The sequence below is a fragment of the Odocoileus virginianus genome, chromosome 2, assembly GCF_023699985.2.
Source record: "Odocoileus virginianus isolate 20LAN1187 ecotype Illinois chromosome 2, Ovbor_1.2, whole genome shotgun sequence".
Lineage (NCBI taxonomy): Eukaryota > Metazoa > Chordata > Mammalia > Artiodactyla > Cervidae > Odocoileus > Odocoileus virginianus.
The window spans coordinates 91714918-91739628 of NC_069675.1; the positions used below are offsets into that span (position 1 = coordinate 91714918).

General features: G+C 40.4%; 1 protein-coding gene across 8 annotated transcripts in view; it reads right to left on the minus strand.

The window, feature by feature from the left end:
* Positions 1 to 24711, minus strand: part of MAPKAP1 (MAPK associated protein 1) — a 228139-nt gene that overhangs the window by 116499 nt on the left and 86929 nt on the right. For 6 of the 8 annotated variants that reach the window (XM_020874418.2, XM_020874411.2, XM_020874403.2 and 3 more), the window contains one exon: positions 3584 to 3756. The exons of the other annotated variants lie outside the window; for them this stretch is intronic. In XM_020874418.2, coding sequence (XP_020730077.1) covers positions 3584 to 3756 — 173 coding nt within the window. The remainder of the gene's footprint in view (positions 1 to 3583; positions 3757 to 24711) is intronic. 8 annotated transcript variants of the gene reach the window in all.

Here is a 24711-nt window from a genome sequence, read left to right on the forward strand (position 1 = left end):
TGAGATCCATCTATATTGTTGAAAATAGCAGGATTGCCTTTTTTCTCATGACTGAATAATATTCCACTGTGTGCATATATACACCACATCACCTTTATCCATTCATTCACAGATGAACTCTTAGGTTGTTTTCTTATCTTGGCTATAGTGAATAATGCTGCAATGAACTTGGCAGCGTAGGTATCTCTTTGAGATCCTGTTTGCATTTCCTATGGATATATACTCAGAAGTGGGATTGCTGGATCATACAGAAGTTCTATTTTTAATTTTCCAAGGAACCTCTCTATACTGTTTTCCATAATGCCTGTACCAATTTACATCCCAACCAACAGTCACAAGGGCTCCCTTTTCTCCACAGTCTCCCCAACACTTGTTATCTTGTCTTTTTTATGCCAGTCATTCTCGCAGGTGTGAGGTGATTGCATTGTATTTCATTTGAACAGGACTGCTCCACAGACAGAAACTTTCACCCACTGAACACTGAGATAATACTCCGAAATACACTATTGCAGCTGTGTATACTACAGCAAAATCTTTCAAGTTTTCAGTAGTTCATCTCTCAATAGCCTAATGAAGGGCAACAGAATTTAGAGACCAGTGAAATACGTTGAATGTCTAAGGGACAAGTGAAGAGAAGAAGGCAAGGAATGGCCACTCTAGTGTACAACAGAGTCATAAAATACGACCAAAAAAACTGCATAAAAAATAAGACTATTCAGAATTATTCATAAAAATGTTTAAAATTATCTACGAAGTAAAATAAACATGGTTTTGTGTCAAGAACAAGTTCACATTTCCCATCTCAAGTTCTTGAGAGGGTGAAACCTCACAGAATTTTATTTTTCTTTTACAAATGGGTGTTCCTAAAAAGATAGTGTTTCACTCAAATCTGACAGAGAAATATAAATTAAGGAATGTTTTAAGAAAATCTTACAGGCCAGAAATAGACCCACACAAATACAGTCAACTGATCTTTGACAAAGCAGCAAAAGCAACTCAGTACAGAAAGGATGGCCTTTTCAATTGGATATTAAGATGAAAAAAAAAAAAGAATTCCCAATACAGACCTTACCCCTGTCACAAAAATTAACTCTAAATGGATCACACACCTAAACGTAAAGCACAAAACTATGCAACTTCTAGAAGATAACACAAGAGAAAAATCAGGTAACCTTAGGTTTGGTGATGACTTTTTAGCTGTAAAACCAAAAGCACCATCTATGAAAATTTGATAGCTTGGAGTTCATTAACAATAAAAACTTCAGCTCTGCCAAAATTGCTGTTAAGAGAATAAAAACATGAGCCACAGATTGGGAGAAAAGTCTTTACAAGAAACACATATGATAAATACACAAAGAACTCTTAAAATTAACTCAACAAGAATAAAACAACCTGACTAAAATATATGCAAAAGACCTGAGCAGAGAGCTCATAAAATAAGACAGCTGTCAAATATGCATATGTAAAGACGCTCAACGTCATCTGACCGCATGTGTGCATGTGTGCTAAATTGCTTCAGTCATGTCCAACTCTTTGTGACCCCATGAACTGTAGCCCGCTAGGCTCCTCTGTCTATGGGATTCTCCAGGCAAGAATACTGGAGTGAGTTGCCATTTTATGCTCTAGGGGATCTTCCCCACCCAGAAATCCAACCTGGGTCTCCTGTATTGCAGGCAATCTCCTGCATTGCAGGTGGATTCTTTACCAACTGAACCACCAGGGAAGCCCCAATGGAAAACTACTCAGCCATAAAAAGAATAAAATTTGACATTTGCAGCAACATAAATGGACTTGGAGGGGCATTATGCTAAGTGAAATAAGTCAGAGAAAGACAAATACTATATGCCATCACTTACATGTGGAATCTAAAAAACACAACAAATTAGTGAATAAAACAATAAAGAAGCAGATTTACAGATACAAAGAACAAAATAGTAGTTACCAGTGGAGAGAAGAAAGAGAGGGCAATATAGGGGAAGGGAGAGAAAAGGTTATTATGGAATTAAGTAAAATCATGTGTGTGAAACTCCCTAAAATTGCATAGCACTATAGAGTTTATTTATTAATTTTTATTTTAAACTTTTATTTTGTATTGGAGTATAGCTGGTTAACAACGCTGTGATGGTTTCAGGTGAACAGTGAAGGGACTCAGCCATATATATACATGTATCCATTCTCCCTCAAACTCCCCTCCCATCCAGACTGCCACATAACACTGAGCAGAGTTCCATGAAAGTACTATAGAATTAAAATAATCATTTATTCAATTAAAAAAAAAATTCTTGGATTTAAATACCAGTTCTACCACTTGCAATGTAATATAGAAAAGTTGCTTAGCCTCCCTATGCTTTAGTTTCTGTCTCTGTAAGATGTATGCCACAGTTCAACTCACTGTGTAACCTGGGCAAGTGACTTCACCCCTTTTGCTTTCAGTTCCCACATCAAGCAATGTTCTAAGCAGTAACTCAAGACACATGTATAATGTCATTAGCACTGGCTTGTTTACACTTTATGCTGAAAAGTGACAACACCGTAGCTGAGCCTTGAGTATAGCTATAGACTCAACCCTTTTCTGAGCCTACATGATATCTTGGTTGGAAAGGCTTCCTACTGCCATAGGAACAATAAGGATTATCTTTATATCCACAATTTATTCAGGCAACGTGGAAGGCACTGTCAATGAGAACTTGAAAGAACGATTTAAAGTACAAATTTAATGTACTTACACACACACACGACAGACTGGACCATTCTAACTCAAACTGCGAGAAGTAAAAACCTCCATGAGAATCCATTTCTAAAATGAAGGCATCCACTACATTTAGCCCTACTGCTAGGAAGGGCACATAAAACTAGGAGAGGATGCCTGTCAGACAGGACATTCAAGTATGGGAGGACTAAAGCAGCAAACCACTTTCAACTTCAAGTTACGGGGTACAGGCACAGAGACTCTACTTTCAGCACTGCATTTTCAATCTAACAGTTTAATGAGGAATGGAGTCCAGGGAAAAACTGGACCACTGACTGATAACAAAGAAAACTATAATTCAGATCAAAGGGAAATAATGTAAAAATCATGGCATCAAACAGATTGGGAATCAAATTCTGACTGGGTCATCTCCCACTGGTGTAAATATCAGCAAAGAACAACTCTCTGATCCTGAGCCGCCTCCGCTGCTAACAAGAATTGTGATGTTCACCTCACAGGAAGTGAGAGAATTAAATGAGAAATCAGGTATGCAGCATCCAGCATCATGTCCAGCTCACGATCCCTGCTCAACAAACACGAGTTCCCTCTCATTACCATCCATGCCCCTTTTATATCAGCAAGCATCATAAAAGGGTTTGGAAAGGCATTTCCTTGGGTCTGGATTCATAAATTTGGGTGTATTTTGCAGGCAGACTCTCTGAGATAACAAGCCTGAGTCACACAGGCCCAAGATCTGGTGAGCAGCCTGACCTGGATCAGTATGGACATCTGGCTCCCAGGCCAATGCCCAGAAAGACTGGCTGGGCCCAGAGGGCAGCACAGGTGGCCAGGAGACAGCCAGAAACCAGAGCAGCCGAGAAGAGGGAGGATTACTTGAGCTTTGGCTCCCGTCCTTCGCTCGTGTACTGCCAGCAGATGAGCCCGATGAGGTCCTGCACCCTGGCGCTGGCCATGGTCACCACCGTCATTGGCAGCAGTCTGTCCTGGCTCGAGTGCAGGGGGAGGTAGACATCGATCTTCTTGGTCGCTGTTGTGCCTACGTGACCCTGTGGACAGAGCACAGGCGTGAGGGTAAAGCACACAGTTCCGGTCACGCAGACCCCACTGGGCCACGACGGCTAGCTCCAGGACCTGTGTTCTCATTCTCTGGGCACAGACCAACCTAGGAGCCTGGGGTGGTCCTGAAGGGGAAACGTTTATAGTTTTAAGAGTGTATTATTTTTTCTTTTTTAATTAGAATTTTCTGCCGCTCGAATGGATCCAGCTCTGCCAGCAGTAAGGTAAATGAGCACTACAACCAAGAACAAATGAGAGTGGTAAGCAGACCTAATGCTTGGTGTCAGGAGACTTGCTCTGCTGCTTATTCAGAGTGACCCTGGCATCAGCTGCCCTCCCTGAAAACTGCTATATCACTCCCTGAGACCTTAGGCTAAGCTGCCATATTCTCTGAGGAAGCATTTAGCAGTACTGGAACCAAGTGCTTTCTTTCTCGGAGACGATGGGGGGCTAACTCCATTATGCAGTACATCTCTTTACTTCACTCATCTGAACTAAAGTTCAAGGGTCTCTGGTCTTATTACTGCCCTAACAGCCACACTCACACTGACCTACATGTCCCTAATCCCTCCCCCACACCTCTCTCTCCTCCCTCCCAAACCTTCCACTCCCCTCTGGAACTCCTGCACGAATCAGCAAACTCCCCATGAATCAAAACTGTCTTTGTGAAAACCATTCCTCCGCCTCTCTGCCGTAATCGAAACCTGCCAGCCTTGAGGATGCTTCCTCCTCTACTGTCCCGAAGACTTGGTTTTCTTCTTAGCCTCCGAACCTTTAAGGCCAGCAGGCAGAGTAGGTATTCTCGGCCCTGTTATGTCCAAACCCTTAATTCTCCTTTCTTACAAAAACAAAACCCCTGTTCCTTTGAGACCCAAGCCACCCAACTGCACCATCTTCTCCCTCTCCTTTCCTGTTTCTGTTACCCACCAGCCTTTGGTCATCCTGCTCCCTCACTAAGGCCTGAGTTCTTGGTCAGTCTTTCCCACCCCCAATTCCTGTCATCATTCTAAAAGAACAATATGTCCAATACCCAAGGCTCTCAATCCCTAGACCACGTCACTCCCAAAGCCTTTTCATCCACTCCTCAAATCACTGATTGCGCTGGGTACACTGGAGATTTATAACAACTCCAATATCTCAAGTCAGAACACCTACTCACTGAATACACTTTAAAATTTTTAAGTAAATTAATTGGTTTGTTTTTAAACTTGGGCCTTGCCACGTACCTTGTGGGATATCTCAGTTCCCTGACCAGGGACTGAACCTGGGCAGTGGCAGTGAAAGTGCTAAATCCTAACCACTAGACCACAGGTTAAAACCTGAATACACTTTAATATACCTCTACCTCATTTATTCAAGAAGTCCCTCAAATTCTTTAACCTATAATCTGTTGAACCACCTCTTAATTATCTATCAGCCTCCCTTATTTCCCAACACCCCACCCCCAGACTACATGAGCCATTATAGCTAATATAATCATTCCTTTGCAGATATAATTTTTAAAAATATTTTTATTTATTTATTTGGCTGCACCAGGTCTTAACTGCAGCATATGGATCTTTGCTGCCATGAGCTGGATCTTTTAGCTGTGGCATGTGGGATCTAGTTCCTCGAACAGGGATCGAACCCAGGCCTCCTGCACTGGAGTGTGGAGCCTTGGTCACCGGACCACCAGGGAAGTTCCACAAACACAATTTTAATACTCTCTTACTCCCCTGGACACAGTCCGCAGAGCATCAGCCTTTATGACCCCAACCCTCTGCATTCCTCAGCTGAACACGGGAGAGAAATCATGTAACCGCACAGATGGATTTCACTTTAAATCCCCTGACGATAAACCGCAAGCAGACAGCGCTGCACAGCAAGCCCACTTTGTCTCCTGACCCAGCCTGCACCCCGCCTGAGACCCCTGCTGCACACCTGAGCCTCTCTCCTCGGACTTCCCACGAGCCATGCCCCTTGACCCTCAGACCCTCTCCTTCCCTCGTGTACTGCCAACAGATGAAAGTACAGAGCACCCCTGAATGACATGGGTTTGAACTGCAAGGGTCCACTTGTAAGTGATTTTTCTCACCTCATACAGACTATAGAACTACACGATCCACAGTTTGTTGAATCTGTGGATACCAAACTGCATCATCAAATTTGATTATGTTACACTCCTGTTGAAACTCCTTCACTGAGTGGCTCCTATGATACTTTGAATGAAATCCAAACTCCAGGCAGTGTGCAACAAAGCACTGCATGATCTGACTCCGGCCTAACCCTCCAATGTCATCTCCTGCCTCTCTTCCCCCACCCCACCTACTTCAGCTACACTGGCCTTCTAGGAAGGTCCTGAATGTGTGTGCCTTGACTGCTTCTTCCCCCTCTAAGGCCACTGGGAGTGCTACTCATTTATCTAGGAGGCTCTTTCTTACGACATTTGCATCCTCTAACATGTGGCCTCAGGCTGGTTACTGAACTCTCTTCTCTTCCTCTTTCTCATACAGAAGGTGATAACGATAGGATGCGCTATCTATCAGAGATTTCTTATGAGGATTGCTACTATTGGTATCGTTTATTCAAGGCTCAGCTCACACCACACCTCCTCAGAGAAACCTCCACTGATAATCCTATAGAAAGAAGACCTTTCCACAGTTACTCTCACACTTGTCTTGTTCATTTCCTTCATAATGCTTAACAATGTGATATGACGTATTTATTTATGTGCATCTTCAGTGTGTGCCTTCCCCACTAGCCTCTGAGCTTCCATGAGGGCAGCCATAAGAATGTTTGCTTTGTTTACTGCTCTGTACACAATGGCCAGTACTGTGCCTGATGCACAGAAGACTCTCCAAAGAAAAATCTGTTGAACTACAGAATGAATGCATGAATGACTCAAATGCCTACTGGGACACATGGTAGGAACTCAATAAATGTTAGTTTCTTCCATTATCCCACTTGTCCTACTTCTATGGGCCTGTCTCCTGGTAGCAGATGGAGATGGAGGGACTTGAGCAATCAACTGGTTCCATCTTTAACACCCTATACAGGACTGTATCGATCTAAAGGTGGGAAAAAAATATCAGAACTAGGGTAAGGAAATACACAAAATTAGTTGAGAAAACATTTTTAGAGAAATTCCACTTCTCATATAACCCAGCATCTAATATTAGATCCATAGGGTTGTTTTGTTTTTTTACTGTCTTCCCTCTATGTTATAAAAGCAAATAATACAAAAGATAATTCTCCTACATAAAGCTCTCTCTCATGCATGCACACATGTGTACACACACACACACACACACACACAGTTTTTAGCTTGGAAGTAACAACTTCAATGACTAGCAAAGATGTCTCTAAACAGCAAGTGTCATCTTGTCAGGTAGTCAAAAGGTTAAAATGAAAACAGCTGCAGTCTTTCTGGAGTAGGTTTATACAGCCTCCGACCACTCTCTTCTCAAACTCATTTTCAGACCCCCTAGTTGCTGTCACTGCTCTCCCTTCCTATTTCTGTTTATCCCTCCTCCTTTCCTGGAAGAACTGGGAACTGAAGGGCTATGGGAATCACAGTATCTCAAGATACAAAGACTCAATGAAATGACAAATGCGAATGTACTCTGTAAACTATAAAGTGCTTTAGAAATGCAGTGCAATATCTAGAAAGGGTCTAGTTTTTATAATCAGACCCATTTCTATTATTTAAGTCTATTAAAGGTCACATGAGGCCAAAGATGGATGCTGTAGGAGTCCTATTAATATCTATTATGATAATAATAGATAACATTTATTTACAGCTAAGGGTTAAACAAACTCTGCTAAATGTCTATCTAAGTTATTTAATTCTCACAATCACTATAAGAGGTAGGGTTCTACCATTACCCTCATAAATATAAATGAGAAAACCAAAGCTTATAAGGCTACAGTCATCAGCTCAAGATCTCATAACCGAAGTGAAGAGCCAGGACTCAAATCCATGTCTGTCTGACTCCAAAGCCTCCACTCTAAACATCAGCATCTTCTTTCACTAAAGTTATCCTAAATAGAATCAGTCTCCACTCTCCAAGGCTGGACAACTGTCTCCTGTTCCTTCTCAAAAACATGCCAAAAACACTGCCGTTTCCTAGAGAGGGAACACTCTAAGGAGCTGCCCAAAGAGAAACAGGGAGGACTGCAACTCCAAAGATCACTGCCACTGTCAGCTGAATGCAAGGAGTCATCATTGTCTAGGAAATGAAAGCAGATAGTTATATGGTACCCTCTATTTCATAGTGAAATAGCAAGTGTGGGGAAAACTATGAGAATAAATGCGGCACACACTTATTAAATGAATAAAGCACTTTATCTTTTTAATCTTCTAATTCCATCTTGAGGCACTGATGACGGGGGAAAAATGCCTTGCACAAACCTTGAAATTATGTATTTTTTAATAAGAAGCCTCTTCTGAAAAAACTCAAGGTGGTGGCAGTTAGCTCTATCTAATAGTCCTTGTGTTGCAATATTTAGGGAGAATCATCTAAAACATGAAACAATCCATCAACATAATAGAAAGTAATTAACTTATTTAAAAAAAAGAAAGGTGACCAAAGGATTAAAAGTATTCATCACACATCAAGGCAAGCAATATTCCAAAGAGCTAACATCTAACTATTAAAAAGCAACTAGCCAGCAATAAACAAAGATCATATCATACAGTTTCACTGTGTGGCAATTTATGTGTTTCACAATACAGAAGTGGGGAAATGGAGGCATAATTAGAACACAAGGAAAGGGTCACAACAGAGACAGGGGAAACTGGTTTAGCTCCACCCTTCCCAGTCTCTCATGCATTCAACAAACACCCACTGGAACACCATATTGGGCTCTGAAGACAAAGTTAAGACACAGTGCAGATCTTCATCAAATTCATGGTCTGCTGAAGATCTATACTGTACAATGTGTGAAGAGCTTTAAGAGGGAAAGTACAGGCTACTATGAGAGGTCAGAAGCGATGTAGACTAAAGACAGTTCAAAAAAGCCTCCTAGATTAAAAAAAAAAAGAATTTACCCTTCCATTCAATAGAGCCATTAACCCAAGGAAAAAACACTTACTGTATTTCAATACTTTCTATACCAATATACAAAACAGTGAGTATGCATTCTTCCTGAGACATGGGATTTTGAGTGTCTAATTTTAATTTTCTGCTTTATATTTTTCTGCATTTTCTAAACTGAGCATGGTATTATTTTTATAATTACAAACAAAATTAATATTTATAATTAAATGACCAAAGAGGACAGAAAAAGAGCTACTACACAGAGCTTAAGAGAGCTTTAAGTAAGAGAAAGGATCAACTTTGAAAATGTAGCCTATGTTAAGGTATCCGGCAAAATTTATTAAGGACACACTATGTGCCAGTGCTATGACAGGCTGTTGGAAAAATAAGCTGAAAATATAACTCGGACACTTTCAACGGCAGGTTAAGTCATTTTTATTAATGAAATAAAAAGTAAGAAACTCACATTGAGCTGACAAATTTGGAGTTGAACAACTCTCTCCAGAGCAGCCCCCAAATTGGGAAATGTCCCTGGTTTAGGTGTCAGAACAAAAAGAAAAGTATTCTTGAAGCAAAACTAATCCTCAACACAAATGCAACTGATGAAGACCAACTAGATTCCAGAGTTCACATCACATGGCCTGTCCATGACTTGATAGCCCGGCAAATGCAGCCAAGATCTCAAACTCAACATGTCCAAGACCCACTTCCTCCTTCAGATTCTCTCATTTCATATTCAATCTCATTTATGGCTCTCGCCACCTACGCCATCACTCAAGCTAAGAACCTTAACTCCTTTCAAATGTCTCTGAAATATCTCTCAAATCTTTCTGCCCTAGTTCAAGCTTCATCATTTCTCAGCAAGACCACTGCAGCAGTCTCTTATCTCCCTGTCTCTAAAAATCTCTCCTCTCTCCAAATCTTTATTTTCTTACTGCTACTGAAATGATTTTTCTCTAATCATTGACCATGCCTATCACACAGAAATAAATGATGGCTCTCCCCAGTGTTAGCATTCTAGCTCTTTAGCGTGGCAGTTAATACCCTTCACACTCTGGTCCCAATGTATCATTGCTAAAGTATATTGAAGAGAGGTTAAGAGCACAGATTTGTGCTCTGCCAGATCCAGGTTTGATTCCAGGTTCTGCTGCTTTCTTAGCTGCTAGACCAGAGACTTCGGGCAGGTAACTGTACTCCTCAGAACCTCCATTCCCTTGCTTAGAAAAGTAAATAAAATGTATATAACATGCCTGACACATAGCCATTAAACAAGAAGTGCACCTCTTCTGTCCTTTAAATGCCTCCTTTTCCTAGAAGGTGGAAGTCCAAATTAATTTCCTCTTCTCTGCCTTCTAGCAATCTGACTTGCGTGGCCTTATGGTTTCATTTTTTCTACCTACCATTACCACCTCCTTTCCCAGTCTCTCACATAATGGTACATTATATAATGGAGAAAACTGTGTCTCACCCATTTTATATTCTCCTAGGGCAAAGAGTACAGCAGGGGTGTGGTATTGGCTCACTGAATTGAAAGAAATCCTCAGACTGGCTTTCAGAATGGACCTGCCACTCCTCCCACTCCTCTCCTGTCCCAGGTAAACCATCTATAAACTCTTCTACTTCCCAGGCCATTCTTTAGGAGCCCTCTTTCTTCTCTAAAATATCCCCAGCACCTAACAAGGGTGGGTATATAGTAGTTATTAATAGTTACACATATTGATGGGAGTGAGGATTAACATTCTATTAACACATGATTTTTAAACACCTGCATTATATTATAGTATATAAAGGTACTGGTGGGCCAAGCAGAAAACAATCTGTCTCCAATGTAGGAGACCCAAGTTCAATCCCTGGGTCGGGAATAGCTACCCACTCCAGTATTATTGCCTGGAAAATCCCCATGAACAGAGCAGCCTGGCGGGCTACAGTCCATGGGGTTGTGAAGAGTCAGACATGACTGAGCAACTAACATTTTCACTTTCATAAAGGTACTATTAACCTATTCCTCTGTTATTAAATAGATGTTATTCCTAATATTTCACTATTACAAATACTATTCTCAGCAACATTCCCTTATATAAATGTTTGTACTCATATGCTAAGGAGTAGATTACTAGGACAAAGAGTATGAAAGCTTTGTGGCTTGTGATATATATTGCAAAAGCTCACTTTTTAAAATAGTGTCTTTATGTCAATCATGAAATACCAGTATTATGAACTGTATGTCATCCAATTAATCATTAGTTCATAAAATGTAAAGACTTAAAAAATTTAAAATAACTTCTATACATGGAATATGAATGGGTATAGAAATGAAATATATAGAATTTGAACATCATGATGAATTAAAATATTATATCTATTCCAGATTTTTCCCCATCTGATCCCATTAATTAAAATAATATACATTTTGCTGCCTATCATAAAGTTAATTTCAAAATTATGTACCTGGTAGTTTCCAAAATAGAGGAAGCAAGAACAATAGATGGCATTCAGTTAAAAATCATCTTGAATTAAGAAACATTATATCAAGTGAATTAGCTGAATTAAGTCTTAAGGACAGAAGGTTCAGTTAGCAGCACTACTTAACATCAAGACTTATCAATAATAAATTGAATATCAGACCTCAAAACTGTTGCTAAGTGTTCAATTTCTCTGTCAACAGAAAGGAACAGAGAAAGGATGGACAGCTTGGCTTCTAGAATCAAAGAGACAAAAAGCAGGCAATATTATTCTGTTAGTCACAACTGCACAAGCAGATCACTGTATGTAATTTTAATGTAGAAATAAATATATTAGTGTATCCAGACAATGTAATGATGCAAATTGATAAAAGGATTATTTGTGGCCTTCAAAAGTTAAAACTCTCTTAAAAGGAAAGGCTGCAGTTCCATTCTACCAGTACCTTCTTCCCTAATTCCCTCAACAAGGACCAAAGGATGCTATAGTCTACCAACAGCCTGTGCTTAGCCACTCAGTCATGTCGGATTCTTTGCGAATCCATGGACTGTAGCCCACCAGGCTCCTCTGTCCATGGGGATTCTCCAGGCAAGAATACTGGAGTGGGTTGCCATGTCCTCCTCCAGGGGACCTTTCCAACCCAGGGATCGAACCCAGGTCTCCTGCATTGTGGGTGGATTCTTTACCATCTGAGCCACCAGGGAAGCCCTACCAACAGCCTAGCCTTTAATAACACAATACCAGACTTGGGAGAGGGGTGTCAGGTTATCATTACACTGATGATGCTTAAGGGACTTCATTTGATCACAGAAAGGATTTTAAACAAAATTGAGCCTATCTCTGGCGTAAGCCAAGTTTAATCAACTACGAGAAATTAAACAGGGGGTCTATGTGAAGAGAAAACAAAAACCCCAGACTGAAGCATTCTGCTCTCAACAAATGCTGGCTTTATGAGCTCATGGAAAGAACTCACTTTTTTACATTCAAAATAGTGGCACTGAACTTCTGAATAGATTTTGTATAAAATTCTATGACAAATCCATTCAGAACCAGGGGCTTGGCTCTGTAGTGCTATCTTAACCCTCAATAAATCTGGAATGCTTAAAGGCTATTAAATTAACATTTCCCTGATCTGGCACCTGTAGTCGAGTTCATTTGTCAAAAACATTCCTACAGTTTGTCACTGGACACTGTATTTTCTGACAAGTTAAATTTAAAATAAAATTGACAAAATCTCATTAATTTCCTCTGAATCACCAACCTTGGTTACATTAAGCTTTTATTATTAAGAACATCAACTGTCACTCTCTCTTTTACAAGGTCAAGTTCTGATCTGGGTACCTCCAGGATCCTTATTCTATTAATAGGAGCTAGTGAGGCATTGCAGTATGGAGATTAAAAGTGTAAGCTGTGGAATCAGAAAGACCTAGGTTCAATTCTCACTTACTGTGTGTCCTTGGACAATTTTATTTAACCTATCTGGGTCACTATTTCCACACAGACACAGTGTATTATAAAAGTACCTCTTCATGGAATTGTTCAAAGGATTCAATCAGACTATGAATGCAAAGCACTTATCACTGTGCCCAGTCTACAGTAAATGCTCAGCAAATGTTGTTTCTTCATTAAGCTTTTTCTCCCCTAGTTAAATTCAGAGACTTAGAAAAAAAAAAACCTTCATTGCCATTCATAGACTTTTAAAACTACAAGGAATTTAAGGGTCATCCCCTTTAAAACATTTTCACCAAATGGCTGTCCTACGAGCTGTCCTGAACACCTTCCACTGATGAAGTTCCTGCCACACTCTGAGTCTGCAGGTAAACAGCTTTGATGGCTAAAACATTTCTTTTCATTGAGGGACATTTTCTCTGCAGCTTTTACTCACTGATATTAGTTCCAGACCTCAGGAAACTGGAAAAACTTCACCTCCACTTCCATAGTGCCAAGTCACTTCAGTCATGCTCAACTCTTTGCTACCCTATGGACTGTAGTCCATCAAGCTCCTCTGTCCATGGGATTCTCCAGGCAAGAATACTGGAGTGGGTTGCCATGCCCCCTCCAAGGGATCTTCCCGACCCAGGGATCGAATCCACATCCCTTATGTCTCTGGCATTGGCAGGTGGGTTCTTTACCACTAGTGCCACCCAAGTCCGTATCCATAGACACCCCTTCATATATATATGAGAACCTCCAATAAAATAACTCAGCTGCTAAACACTGTGGAATGAGCCAGACTATATATAACCCTTTTAAAGAGTACAAGACAGCATAGAAAGTGTTATTTCCATTATTTTTTCTTAGGCTGATCATTTTCTTAAATTTTCTTTCTATAACATCTATGACAAATATGTGGCTTCCCTGGTGGCTCAGATGGTAAAGAATCTGCCTGCAATGCAGGAGACCTGGGTTCAATCCCTGGGTTAGGAAGATCCCCTGGAGAAGGAAATGGCAACCCGGTCCAGTATTCTTGCCTGGAGAATTCCATGGACAGAGGAGTCTGGTGGGCTATAGCCTACGTAGTTGCAGAAAGTCAGACTTGATTACAATCCTGGACCTAAAACAAGAAAAGATATTGTTGCTCACAGGTAAAGATTTTCTCTATTTAAAACAAATCTTCCTTGTTTTGATACTCTGACAATCTTCTTCCACTTTTGAAAAAAAAATGCCTAGGGCTACTGTTTCAAACCGTTATACGTGAAATTTGAGTAACAGCCTTGAATAATTTTTTTTTTTTTTAAGACATCAACTGAAAGACCAGCGATCATTCATGTTTCAATACCAGTGAGAAATTTTACAGAATGGTGGAAAGGGGTAACAGGGGAATGAAGGGGAAAAAAAAGAAAGTCTACCCATACTGCATCTGGAATAACAACCATTTACTCAGTCTTAAATTCAGAAAGCAGTTCCTGATGCTACCAGTTTTCCCTATCATGGATTATGTTCACTAGGGACCTCTTTGCAGAGTCTACAGAACTGACCTGGACCTGGCCCTGCCAGCCTTGAGCAGTGTAACTTTGGGCAAGCCCATAACCTCTCTGAAAGTCAATTTCCTCAGCCATGAAACACAGATGAGACTTCTATCTCAAAAGACTCACTGGACAAAGCAAAAATAAAGCATGTTGAAGTTCTCTGTGAACTGCAAATTGTTACACCATGTCAATTAATCCTTATATTGTTACTTACACTGTTGCTCAGACCAGGCAGATCTTCAACAAAAAGTCCCTTCACACCAGGTTGAGTAGTGGAGACAACAGGGAAAGATCAGTGTTCATGAGAGAAGGGCCACAGAATTCTTTCCTCATTCAGCCTCAGGATGGTTACAGCCCGTACCAGGAGGTGCTCTCACAAGCACAATCCAGTCATCTTAAAGCATAATGGGATGTAAAGTGTCCACTTTGAATTTTCATAGCCATTGTGGGATTCTTTAGATCATTAATGTTACACAGCACTTTGCATTTAATTATACAAACAATGGGTTCTATAATGATGATATTATCAGGGAGAGGCAATTTGCATGAACTAAGTCCCATCACCTAGGGTAAGTTTAGGGACCTCTTCATTTTTAAATCATTTATATAATAAAATCAATATGCTTTAAAAGTAAAAATAGGTTTTTTAAAAACCATAAAGAAGAGTTACATGTTTTAAACTCTATCAATTATCATAATATAATGAGTCTTTTTAAGATTTAATATCAACTTTTAAAATTAAAACTCAATGGAGAATGTATACTTGGCTCCATTACTAGATGATGTATCTCTAGAAAAGGTTACAGTAGAGCCATTATCACCCTCCTAAATTATATGGAAAATTTGGTACAACCCTCCAAGTACCCCAAGGACAATTTAATTCCAGAGATAGTGAAGTATTTGGAGAATATAACATTGTATAAATACTGAAGGAGATAATTCAGGTGCACCTATCATATTCATTTCTTGCAGGGTTTCAGTTGGTTAAATGCTTCAAAAATTTTAAATGTCAACATACAACTTAAGGGACTTTCCTGGCAGTCCAGTGGTTAAGACTCCATGCTTCCAATTCAGGTGGCACAGTTCAATCCCAAGTCAGGGAACTGAGGTTTTGCAGGCTGTGCAGTGCAACCAAGTAAGTAAATAAATAAATAAACTGACTTTACCATTAAGTAAAAGATTCTTTGAAAAATACAAATTAAAGGCTAGGCTATGTCCTTAATTTTGAATAGCTTTTTAAAACCCACAAATTCCTATACTGCGGTAGGTTCATGACTGCTTTATCACTTTAAGACTCAATGTTCCTTAATGATATAATTCAAAAATTTCACTGAATCATAATTTAGTAAGTCATAAAAACCTCTTAAAATTAATCTTTCATGCACATCTAGCTTATCCAAAGTAAGAATTTAATTAGATGGCCTTGGCACAAATGGGCTTACTACTTTATTTGCTCAATCAGTGTATGTCTCTTCAGTAATTATAATTAATTCAAGCCCCTGATGCACCTCCTAGCAAACAATGTAAAAACATCAGACAAAATGGAAATAAATAGCTTTGTATTTCTCCAATTACAAAATTCACTTTCATCCTCAAAACACACATGTGAAATAACTGGGAGAGGTGTTATTCTCAACAGGCAAAGGCCACACAAAAAGTCTATACCTCTGGTGACAGAGAAAGATGGTTGTCTGCAGCAGAAAATACATGTTTTTTTTTTTTTACATTATGAAAATGGTACAACTGCAAAGAGCCAATTGAGAAAGTCTGCATCTAACAGTTTGCAAGTACATGTTGAAATAAAACAGGAGCAAGAAAAAGAACTAGATTAGAGATCTTAAGAAAATCAGAGATACCAAGGGAATATTTCACGCAAAGATGGGCACAATAAAGGAAAGAAATGGTATGGACCTAACAGAAGCAGAAGATATTAAGAAGAGGTGGCAAAAATGCACAGAAGAACTATATAAAAAAGATCTTCATGACCCAGATAATCGTGATGGTGTGATCACTCACCTAGAGCCAAATATCCTGGAATATGAAGTCAAGAGGGCCTTAGGAAGCATCACTACAAACAAAGCCAGTGGAGGTGATGGAATTCCAGTTGAGCTATTTCAAATCCTAAAAGATGATGCTGTGAAAGTGCTGCACTCAATATGCCAGCAAATTTGGAAAACTCAGCAGTGGCCACAGAACTGAAAAAGGTCAGTTTTCATTCCAATCTCAAAGACAGGAAATGCCAAAGAATGCTCAGACTACTGCACGATTGCACTCATTTCACATGCTAGCAAAGTAATGTTCAAAATTCTCCAAGCCAAGCTTCAACAGCACATGAACCATGAACCTCCAGATGTTCAAGTTGGATTTAGAAAAGGCAGAGGAACCAGTGATCCAATTGCCAACATCCATTGGATCATTTAAAAAGTGAGAGAGTTCCAGAAAAACATCTACTTCTACTTTATTGACTGTGTGGATCACAATAAACTGTGGAAAATTCTGAAAGAGATGGGAATACCAGACCACCTGACCTGCCTCTTGAGGAATCTCTATGCAGGTCAGGAAGCATACTGGAACTGTATGGAGGTCCACTTAGAAGTGGACATGGAACAACAGACTGGTTCCAAATAGGGAAAGGAGTACGTCAAGGCTGTATATTGTCACCCTGCCTATTTAACTTATATGCAGAGTACATCATGAGAAATATTGGGCTGGATGAAGCACAAGATTGAATCAAGACTTCTAGGAGAAATATCAATAACCTCAGATATGCAGATGACACCACACTTAACAGCAGAAAGTGAAGAAGAACTAAAGAGCTTCTTGATGAAAATGAAAGAAGAGAATGAAAAAGTTGGCTTAAAACTCAACATTCAGAAAACTAAGATCACAGTATCTGGTCCCATCACTTCATGGCAAATAGATGGGCAAACAGTGCAAACAGTGAGAGACTTTATTTTGGAAGAGCCCCCCAAATCACTGCAGATGGTGACTGCAGCCATGAAATTAAAAGACAGTTGCTCCTTGGAAGAAAAGTTATGACCAACCTAGACAGCATATTAAAAAGCAGAGACATTACTTTGTCAACAAAGGCCCATCTAGCCAAAGCCATGGTTTTTCCATAGTCATGTACGGATGTGAGAGATGCACTATAAAGAAAGCTGAGCACCAAAGAATTGATCCTTTTGAACTGTGGTGTTGGAGAAGACTGTTAAGAGTCCCTTGGATAGCAAGGAGATTCAACCAGTCCATCGAAAAGGAAATCAGTCCTGAATACTCACTGGAAGGACTGATGCTGAAACTCAAAGTCCAATACTTTGGCCACCTGATGAGAAGAACTGACTCATCTGAAAAGACCCTGATGCTGGGAAAAACTGAAGGTGGGAGGAGAAAGGTACGACAGAAGATGAGATGGTTGGATGGCATTACTGACTCAATGGACATGAATTTGAATAAAGTCCAGGGGTTGGTGATGGACAGGGAGCCCTGGTGTGCTGCGGTTCATGGAGTCGCAAAGAGTCGGACATGACTGAGCGACTGAACTGAACTGACCAGGATTCAAGGGCTTCCCTGGTGGCTCAGTGGTAAAGAACCCTCCTGCCAACGCAGGAGACATGAGTTCGATCCCTGGGTTGGGAAATCCAGGGAAACCTCTGGAGAAGGAAAAGACAACCCACTCCAGTATTCTTGCCTGAGAAATACCCTGGACAGATGAGCTTGGCAGGCTGCAGTACTTGGGGTTGCCAAAGAGTTGGACATGACTTGGCGACTAAACAACAACAAACCAGGGTCCAATTATTTCTCATGAATTATCTTATCTAACATGCCCTACACTCCTATGAGGACTGCTCACTGCTTGTTAAAACTGAGGAGTGAAAGGTTCATTAGGTGCGTGCTAAGGGTGTTCATTGGAAGGACTGACATTAAAGCTGAAACTCCAGTATTTTGGCCACCTGATGCGAAGAGCTGACTCATTAGAAAAGACCCTGATGTTGGAAGATTGAAGACAGGAGGAGAAGGGGACGACAGAGGATGAGATGGTTAGATGGCATCACTGACTCAACGGACATGGGTTTGGGTAGACTCCGGGAGTTGGTGATGGACAGGGAGGCCTGGTGTGCTGCGGTTCATGGGGTTGCAAAGAGTCAGACATGACTGAGTGACTGAAATGAACTGAAGTTGCTTCAGTTGTGTCTGACTCTTTGTAACCCTATGGACCATAGCCTGCCAGGCTCCTCTGTCCATGGGATTCTCCAGGCAAGAATGCTGGAGTGGGCTGCCAGCCCTCCTCCAGGGGATCTTCCCAACCCAGGGATCAAACCCATGTCTCTTACGTCTCCTGCACTGCCAGTCGGATTCTTTATCACTAGCATCACCAGGGAAACATGGTAGGCTGTTTCAAATCTTTCAATTGGGAGTAGGTGATGAGGGGCATGGAAGTGGGAATCAAGATTCTATCCCAGGTCTGTTCCATCCTAAAACCATCCCCTCTTGGTGAATCCCAGTCCTGAAGAACTCGTGGGGAGGCTTGAATATCTAGGAAAGATCACAGAGGTTGCTGGCTCATGTTGTGGCCACTGTTTCAGAACTGAGAGTCCCAGTCTGAGTCAGAAACATCCCTTTGGCTGAGAAGTGCTGGGAAGGTCAGAATCACTCCTTGCCTCCCGCTCTGCTCATCACATGCACTTGCAGCTCTGCCAGGCACTGCTGGTCCCGGAGAGGGACACCAGGGTAACAGCTTTCAGAGCAGTTCCCTCTTGTGCGCAGGCACAAGGCAGAAACCGTTACAGACTTCCTTGCTGCTGGGTACACAGAAGGGGCTCTCTGTTTCAGAGAATAAACACGAGGGACCACCAGCTCCCTGAAGAGGAGGCAGACCCCTCTGCTTCAGTTCTGAAAATGCTGTGGTCAAGTACCAACTCACGGGCCCCAGAGAATCTTCACTCTTGGGTTAAAAGCCTCATCAGTAATTGTGAGGTGCAACTGCACCAAATGTGGTTACCCAGGTGGTAGCACCCAAATGTGCATCGATAATGACAAAGGAAGAAAATAACAGTTTGGTCCTCGGAGAGGCAGGCAAGCTGCCTATGACATCAACGTGGCACAAGCGCCAACACAAGCCCAAGGTCTGAGGAGACAAAGGCCTGGCTCAGGTTGCAATTCTCTGCAGAAACAGGCAGCAGGAGACCTGCTCGCTTGCAGGAACTGACAAGCCACCCGGGTCCCAGGGTCTCCAGGGTTTTTCCTTAGCTACCTGGTGTTATTTCCCTCCTGTTCATCCTCAGTCATAGTCAGTCCAATCTCCTCTGAGGTCCTAACTAAACCAGACGCAGGGAGAATCGGGATTTTATCTTATTAAAATAGATATGGCTAATTTGTCTTTTCAAATTCATTTTAAATTAAATTGGATTTCCTCGGAAGGCTGCTAGGTCAGTTCCCCTGCTGCGAATGCAGGACAAAGGTTAATTGCACGCCCTTCACCAGCTCTTCTACTCTCCTGGGCAGCTCTGATAACCTGCCCCTGAGAGGTGGGGAAGGCTCCGGTTTATTGGGCGATAATGTTGCCATTAGAGCCATTTACCATTATGCCAAGAAATGTTTCATTTTTTAAAAACTAAGTAGCAATATATGATAGCAATAACATGAATGAAATGCAAAGGTGTTACCAACTGATGGTTAGTTCTAAAATGCTAAACCCAAAGAATAAGACCTTAACCTATTTGCTTTCCTAAAGGAAGACCCCAGTAGAAACAAGCATACACACCCTCCAGGAGCAAACTGCTTTCTGGTTCCAGTGTAAAATTCCATTAACGTTTTCACTTAATTTATCTCATTTAAACTGTCTGTGTTCATGAAAATTTAACCCAGTAATTCCCTGTTATACAAAGCATAACAAAGTATGAATATTTAAATACAATGTAAATAAAGCACTTTATCAATTATATTTTTGTATTCTAAATTAGTGACTTCACTTAGCATGTCTGCCTTGCACAGCACCATACTATTTTTCAATTAAAGGTCCAGATGTTTCAAAGGCTCCAGTAGGCAACAGCAGTTATGAGAAATGCTTTATCTGCATTGTAATCATTACCACCACATCAGCTCCAGGCTGCATTAACATACTCATGTTTTATTCCTGCTCCCCTTCTAACCGAGCAGGTAATTATACAACACAGCGGAGAAACACAATCCTAAGGGCTGGACAATTTCCTGACAAGCATCCACCTAAGCAACATATTTTCTTAAAAAATTTGGAGTGACTGTTTAGCAGGAACACACTGATCTTTCAGAATGATTTTTTTTCTTTAAAATAAAGAGTGGATCACAATCATACCAAGATTAGCATCAAATAGTTATTAATAAAATGCAAGATGGCCTGTACATATACACATCTATGTACACTAAAAACCAACTAGAAGTTTGTATGTGTAAAAACCACTATCATTTGTTAGAATCTAAGCCATTTCTTCTCATTTTGAATGCCAGTGTCATCTAATTCTATCTTTATTCTTACTATCCAAAAATGACAATTCACCTGACCTGAGACTGATCAAGTATAGCAACTATCTCTGTGACCATTTGATTAAAAACTATGTGCATACACACACACACACACACACACACGCAGAACAAATGCAATTCTGACAGCTGTAACAAAAATGCTATGGCATTTAATATTTCAATAAATGACTCTCCCACCCAAAAATAGAAAACAATGACCTATGTTATAAGAGATACAGTTATGCTTAGTAAATACTGTATAATTTAATGGGAAAATACAGTTCCTCATTGTGAAGAGAACCTGCAACAAAATTAATTTTAATTTTAAAATTACTCTACAAACATTTTTATATTTTGAAATATTCCAAAAGGAGATGTCCTAAAGAAGATGCTATTCAAAAGATAAATGCCTTTACAAATATTAAAACCTCAGACAGGTCAAATCCCGGCAGGTTACACTTCAGCATCTGAAAGCAGACAGCTTCCGCTCTTTCCTGAAGGAATCTTAGGTGGAACGTTTTTAATACATCACCATGTCACTTTTTAATGTGCCCCAATCTATTAACCACATGGCAAACTAACAGGGATTTTTAAAATATGGGTTTTATGGCTTTGTGCTGGTGATTAATTAAATAAATAGCCACCGTTTCACAAATCATTCCTCTAATTAGTCTCAAACAGACACTTTGCATTCACTGGTGTTACTGCCATCTGAAGCTCCCAGAAGGGCAGGGCTGGCGTGGCATGGCCGCGTGTCTGCACTTTGGAGCCCACTGTTGCAGGCGCCCCGGCTGGCACCCCACCCTGCCACCCAGAGGCAAAGGTGCCGTCTTCACAGGTGCCGCAGTCAGCTGGAATTTGATTCCAGCTGCTCAGAAAAGATGTTCTCCTTAATTATTCCTCCTCACCCTAAAGGAAACAATGAAATAACAAAGGAATAAAGTGCAACTTCCAGCTGCTAAGAGAAGATGTTTCACCAACACAGTTCATGAGGTGACTCAGAAAGTTGGCCCCAGTTATCTAGCTTAGGAGTAAGTAGGGTGCAAGGGCAAACAGGCTTTGCTTAGAACTCAAACACATTAGGTCGTTACCTTGAACTCAGATATTAAGCAATTACTCCCAAATCCTATTATTTAAAAGATACCATTCAAAGTCTGAGAAGAAGGTCACCCTTTTTGAAACTAATAGAAATTCAATCTAGCTTGTTTTGGTAGTATATTTTAAAAGATGATAATTCCTCTGAAAGCAAATTAAACTTGGGAGATAATTTTTAGTGTCAGAAAAAAAAATCAAATGGGAATATCTAAAGAATCCAATTTCCTTTAGGAAATACATTAAGTAGTTTCCTAATCTTGGTATTTAAACTTCATTAGGAAGGAAGGAGGAGAGGGAGGGAGGGAATGAGGAAACAAAAGGAAAGGAAAGGAATAGAATGAAAATAAAAAGAAAAGATAGAAAGCAAGCAAGGAAAAGGGGGAGGAAAGGTAGGAAGGAAAGAGGAAGGAAAAGAAAAGGAGAGGGAAAGGATTAGGACTTTTTCTAAGGGGAAAAGGAGTGGGGAAATAAAGAGGGGGAAATTTAGCAGGGCTATTACACCCAGGTGGGCTGCAGACTTTCCGCAGAAAAGGCTATCCTCATACTCCTTCCATGAGAACCTCTCTAAGAATGGGAGAAGGAAATGTAGTGCTGCAGAAAAGACAAGGCCCCTGAAACAAGACAAACCTGCACCCTCAGCTAAATCATATAATTTCATTAGCCTCAGTTTCCTTCCAATTTTAGCCCCTACTCTCTAGAATTATAGGGACACTGAGATACTGTGGATAAAGCACCTAGCACATTCCCTGCCCAGAAGAGAAGTTCAATAAATGATGGAGATGGTGACAGCAGTGAGAAATGGGATGAAGGCAGAGCTTAGGTGACTGCAGCCAACACTGCAGATGCTGTGTTTCAAATGTGAAAAAGATGGACAAAGGCACACATTGTATAGGAACACAGAACATGATGCTCACTGTGCTGAGGTGCCCAAGTCACTGGCAACTAAGAAGAAATGGTGTAGTTTCTCTAACTCTCAGCTTTACTGGGCACAGAGACAGGGGAGGGGTGTCTCAGAGAGAGTCTCAGATGAGACTGCTCAGACGGCAGAAATTAGAAAGGAAATGAATGAGCTTTGGATTTAGCAGACGGGAGTTTGAATTCCGGCTTAACTACTTAAAATTGTGTAAACGCAAGCAAATCTGTTCACCTCTCTAAGTCTTAGTTTCCCCAGCCCCAAATGGAGAAAATAATATACACTTTATAGGGAATCTAGGAAGAATGAATAAAATAGCATACTAGATACTCTGGCATATATTAGACACTCAAATAGTTTCTATTACATTAAGTTACATCACATGAAATTCTGATAATCACTTAAGATCCACAAGATTTTCAATCCCATATGGTTTCACCTAACATTATAGTGACTGAGACAACAAGTAACATGAACTGAAAAACCAACAGAAAATTTTCAAAAATGGAATGAATTATACTCCTATCAATGCAGAAAGACAACAAAGATATAAAATGTGTTTTTGTGACTGGCTCATGATTCCAGCAATACAGCAGCTAATATGTATTAAACACTTACTATAGATCAAATACTAGACCATATATTTGAAATCTGTAATATTAGTTTATGTAATCCCAAACAACTTAATGAGATAAAGTCAACTATTCTCATTTTAGATGAAATGGAAGCTTGGAGAAATGAAGTTGCCCAAAATATCATGTGGCTGGTGAAGATGGGAGCTTTCTAACTCCAGAGCCTGAGTTCTAACTTGTTACTTATAATTGCACGGCCACCCTGCAAAGCTACTTCTTTTAATTTTCAAAAAAACTGTATGGGTGGGCAAATGACTGGAATAAATATTTCTCTAAAGTTATATATACTAATGTTCAATAAGCACATGAAGAGATGCTCAACATCACTAATCAGTAGGGAAATGTAAATCAGAACTACAACAAGATACCACTCATGCTCATCAGAATGACTACTATCAAAACAAAATACAAAAACCCAGAAATAGCAAGAGTTTGCAAGGATGTGGAGAAACTGGTAAACCTGTGCACTGTTAGTGAAACTCTAAAATGGTACAGCAACTGTAGAAAACAATATGGAAGCTCTTCAAAAATTTAAAAATTAGAATTACCAAATGATTCAGCAATTCCTCTTCTGGGTGTACACCCAAAAAAATGGGACAGCAGGGTCTTGACGAAATGTCTGTACACTCATGTTACAGCAGCATTATTTACAACAGCTAATAATGTAAGCAATGCAAGCGTCCACTGACAGATGAATGGATAAGCAAAATGTGATATACACCTGCAATGGGATGTTAATAAGTTTTAAAAAACAAGGGAACCCTACAATATGCTATAACATGGATGACCCTCAAGGCTATTTATGCTAAATTAAATAAGCCAGACACAAAAAGACTGTATGACTCTACTTACATGAGATACTTCAGTCAGACAGTCAGTTCAGTCACTCAGTCGTGTCTGACTCTTTGCAATCCCATGGTCTGCAGCATGCCAGGCCTCCCTGTCCATCACCAACTCCCAGAGTTTACTCAAACTCATGTCCATTGAGTCGGTGATGCCATCCAACCATCTTATCTTCTGTCGTTCCCTTCTCCTCCCGCCTTCAATCTTTCCCAGCATCAGGGTCCTTTGAAATGAGTCAGCTTTTTGCATCAGGTGGCCAAAGTATTGGAGTTTCAGCTTCAACATCAGTCCTTCCAATGAACACCCAGAACTGATCTCCTTTAGGGTGGACTAGTTGGATCTCCTTGCAGTTCAAGGGACTCTCAAGAGTCTTCTCCAACACCACAGTTCAAAAGCATCAATTCTTTGGAGCTCAGCTTTCTTCACAGTCCAACTCTCACATCCATACATGACCACTGGAAAAACCATAACGTTGACTAGACGTACCTTTATTGGTAAGGTAATGTCTCTGCTTCTT